This window comes from Mandrillus leucophaeus, unplaced genomic scaffold, assembly GCF_000951045.1.
Source record: "Mandrillus leucophaeus isolate KB7577 unplaced genomic scaffold, Mleu.le_1.0 Scaffold247, whole genome shotgun sequence".
In the NCBI taxonomy this organism is placed as follows: Eukaryota; Metazoa; Chordata; class Mammalia; order Primates; family Cercopithecidae; genus Mandrillus; species Mandrillus leucophaeus.
Window position 1 is genome coordinate 2,230,722 of NW_012102554.1, and position 4,453 is coordinate 2,235,174.

Genomic DNA, 4,453 nt, shown 5'->3' on the forward strand with positions numbered 1-4,453 from the left:
TTAATATTTAAAATAAAATGGTTTTTATTTTATTTTAATTATTTGTCATTTTATATTGTTTTCTTTCTCTTTTTTTGTTTTTATTCATTTTTATAGACAGGGTCTCTGTCACCTGTGTTGGATGGAGTGCAGTGAGGAGATCATAACTCACTGTAACCTCAAACTCCTGGGCTGACACAATCCTCCTGCCTCAGCCTCCCAAGTAGCTAGGACTACAGGTGCACATCACCACACCTGGCTGATTTTTAAACTTTTTTTGTAGAGACAGGGTCTTGCTATATTGCCCGGGCGTGGCATATTTTTTTAAAGCCATTCTTACAGCTTTATAGATATAACATCTATATTTGCAGTCATTCATTCTTGGGCAAAATCTCATGGCTAATGATGGTTATAATTTAATTTCTTAGGATTATCTTATGGCATTATCTCTACAACAAGAACAGCAGAGCCAAGAGATCAATTGGGAACAAATCCCAGAAGGAATCAGTGATTTGGAACTAGCAAAGAAACTCCAAGAGGAAGAGGACAGACGGGCTTCTCAATACTATCAGGAACAGGAACAAGCAGCAGCTGTTGCTGCTGCTGCCTCTACACAGGCTCAGGTAAAAACTAGTGTTCTGAGTCTTAAATGTGATGATCACAGCTGGGTGCAGTGGCTCACACCTGTAATCCCAGCCCTTTGGGAGGCCGAGGCAGGCAGATTGCTTGAGGCCAGGAGTTGGAGACCAGCCTGGCCAACATGGCAAAACCCTGTCTCTACTAAAAATACAAAAATTAGCTGGGCATGGTGGTGAACACTTGTAATCCCAGCTACTTAGGAGACTGAGGTAGGAGAATTGCTTAACCTGGAAGGCAGAGGTTGCAGTGAGCTGAGATTGTGCCGCTACACTCCAGTCAGGATGATAGAACAAGACTCCTTCTCAAAAAAAAAAAAAAAAGGCGATGATCACTTTAGCAGTAAATTTCACTTGAGATAAAAAATTTTAAATTAGGTATTAACTCTTCCATTTTGTTAGGAATTTAGCACCCATGGGTTTTATGACATTGTCCTAAGCTTGTATCTCGTTTAGTAAAATATTTTCTCCTGAGGTTCTGATTTTCAAATTTATTTCTAAAATTCATAATAGCTGCCAAGAAAATAAGTCAATTTGGACGAAGTCCTTTCTATCAACTAGAGGGCAGTATGAAGTACTACTAGAAAAAATACAGACTTCGGATCCAGATAAATGTGGATTTGCATTTCCTGCTCCTGTCTTTCCTTCTAGTTGCAATCTCTTGGATGACATCCTCTGCCTCTCTTAGCCTCATTTTCCCTATCTGTAAAATAGAAGAACTCTTAAGTTTGTTGTGAACAACAAATAATATTAGGGCTTAGCCCAATGTTTAACATGTACTAGGTATTCAACAAAGATTGACATCTCCCTACTTTTCACTTTCCATAAACCGTTTAAAGCACTTAAAATATAATGGTGAGATTCTACATGTTAAATCTCATTTCATTAAGTTAAAAATATTCCCCTCCTTTTATATTTATACCATGCCATACTGCTGTTCTTTTTTTTTTTTTTTCAGATGGAGCCTCACTCTGACGCCTAGGCTGGAGTGCAGTGGTGCAATCTCGGCTCTCTGCAAACTCCACCTCATGGGTTCAAGCAATTCTCCTACCTCAGCCTCCCAAGTAGCTGGGATTACAGGTGTGTGCCACCACGCTCAGCTAATTTTTGTATTTTTAGTAGAGATGGGGTTTCACCATATTGGCCAGGCTGGTCTCAAACTCTTGACCTCAAGGGATTCACCCACCTCGGCCGCCCAAAGTGCTGGGATTACAGGCGTGAGGCACCGTGCCTGGCCTAGACTGTTCCTTTTAATTCAGATATACAAGAAATTCTGATTTGGGCATACAAAAAAAGCCAGATGCCCTTTTAAGTCTCATAAAACTAAATATAGAAGTCCCCATTAAAATAAGTATAAAATTTCTATTTCTAGCTCAAATATTGACTACTCTAAGCTTAATAGTTAAATCCTACCACGTTATGCCTAGCTTTTCACTCAAAAAAGGTGTCTTATTTCACATTCCACACTCCCAGTTCTCAGGGGTTCTTTTCTCCTTTTAAGATCTGTTTATTATGGTTGGGTGCAGTGACTCACACTTGTAATCCCAGCGCTTTGGGAGGCCAAGACAGGTGGATCTCGAGGTCAGGAGTTCGAGACCGGCCTGGCCAATATGATGAAACCCTGTCACTACTAAAAATATAAAAAATTAGCTGGGCGTGGTGGCATGCACCTGTAGTCCCAGCTACTCAGGAGACTGAGGCAGGAGAATCTCTTGAACCAAGGAGGCAGAGGTTGCAGTGAACTGAGATCATGCCACTGCACTCCAGTCTAACAGACTGAGACTCCATCTCAAAAAAAAAAAAAAAATCTGTTTATTATGGAATTTAGTGAGGTTTTGAAGAACTATTATAGTTTATCAAAAGGTGTCACTTTCTTTAACATTTTCTAAACTTTTGACAAATGTGTCTTCAATTTGACTTTAGGCAATATAATCTTATGTTATTTACTGTTTGAAATACTGACTTTGGGATGCCAAGGTGGGCAGATCAAGAAGGCAGGAATTCGAGACCAGCCTGGCCAACATAGTGAAACCCCATCTCTACTAAAAATACAAAAAGTTAGCCGGGCGTGGTGGCAGGCACCTGTAATCCCAGCTACGTGGGAGACCAAGGCGGGAGAATCTCTTGAACCCAGGAGGTGGAGGTTGTAGTGAGACAAGATTATGCCATTGCACTCCAGCCTGGGCAACGGTGCCAGACTCTGTCTCAAAAAAAAGAAATTTTATTTATTTAGAATAATGAATGCATTAATTATATCCAGAATGGTAGAGGCAACTGCTCATATATCACATAATATAACAAATCTGTATACCAATAGCTAACTTCTTCTTCCATCAGTGATTCCTTCCACTGTTATGATTTTTGTTTCTATATAACCATGAATAAGTCCCTTAGATTAATTTTTTCCTGCGTATTTTTCTTAAAGCAGGGCCAGCCAGCACAAGCCTCTCCATCAAGTGGAAGACAATCTGGGAATAGTGAACGTAAACGGAAGGAACCGCGAGAAAAAGATAAAGAAAAAGAAAAGGAAAAAAATAGCTGTGTTATTTTGTAACAAGTGTTGGCTTCTGTTGGAACCACCTATATGTCTTGAGAAACAAAACCACAGGAGGAAAGGAAGAAAACCCGATCAATACCGTCTGTGCCTGATTTCCCAATGGATTTTGTTCATGTTTTTTCAGGGGAAAGGTTGTTACTTAGTTACAATCAGACTTTTTCAAGTCACACAATACACTCTTTATGAGCTGGAGTTTTGTGTTACAAGTTGGAAATGCTGTGTGTTGTCATTCATGAAAAATACTGCACTTGTAGCCAGATAAGCAAATCACAGCAAATTTTGTGTCATAGTGACATTCATAACTCATATCAGTTAGTAAGCTATTATATCTTCTGTTCTAACAATGAATGGAGGTAATTGATTTAGTCTGATTCCTTCCTGAAATCTAAATATTAGCACAATAGTTTCTGAAATTTTACAATGTTAAATTATGATCTAATCCATGAGAAACCACGGGTTTAACATAGGGATTCAAAAAAAAACAAAAACAAACAAAATAATAGGTATAAATAACCCTTAATTGTATATTGGACTAGTTCAGCCCTTAAACAGCTTTACCTTTATTTAGGAATGTACATTTTAGGTATTATCTTGAGAATTGATCATGGAGCTTAGATTTAATTTAGATAGCAAAAATAAAGATTTGTATTTCTTTTCCAATAGCAAAAGGTTGCATAACACTAATACTTATAACCTATCAATATCAGATATTAATGACTTTGTAGTGTTGTAAAATTTTGAGGAATTTTGGAGTCTTTATCATAGGTAACCTGGACCACAGTTACTATTTATTGGCAATGTGATTGAGTATATGGAGGAAAGCACAGTGGATGCTAGGCCTTGTAAATATGGGAATGTAGAAAAGCAGATAGTTCAGTGTCTACCTTTTTCTAGTATTACCTTGAACCTTAAATCTTAAGTCATGTTTATTGCTAGAAAATTAAATGTACTTATTAAAACCAATGAAAAAGCACATTTCTGAAAGGAAGTTAGAGATAATCTCTGTGTCTTGTGAAAAGACATTAATAAAAATCTGAGAGGGCCGGGCACAGTGGCTCACACCTGTAATCCCAACACTTTGGGAGGCCAAGGCGGGCGGATCACCTGAGGTCAGGAGTTCACAACCAGCCTGACCAACATGGTGAAACCCCATCTCTACTAAAAATACAAAAGATCAGCCGGGCATGGTGGCGGGCGCCTGTAGTCCCAGCTACTCAGGAGGCTGAGGCAGGAGAATTGCTTGAACCCGACAGGCGGAGGTTGCAGTGGGCCGAGATCGCAC

At 39.1% G+C, this 4,453-nt stretch overlaps 1 protein-coding gene across 2 annotated transcripts in view; it reads left to right on the forward strand.

Annotated features, from left to right (window-relative positions):
- The window catches only part of FAM63B (family with sequence similarity 63, member B), an 87,388-nt gene extending 82,945 nt beyond the window's left edge, over positions 1–4,443 (forward strand). The window contains exon 9 of one of the 2 annotated variants that reach the window (XM_011983182.1): positions 3,040–4,443. In XM_011983182.1, the coding sequence (XP_011838572.1) occupies positions 3,040–3,168 (129 nt within the window). In that variant the 3' untranslated portion in view covers positions 3,169–4,443. The remainder of the gene's footprint in view (positions 1–3,039) is intronic. The other variant, XM_011983183.1, reaches the window with a different exon arrangement.
- Positions 4,444–4,453: the final 10 nt, after the last annotated feature.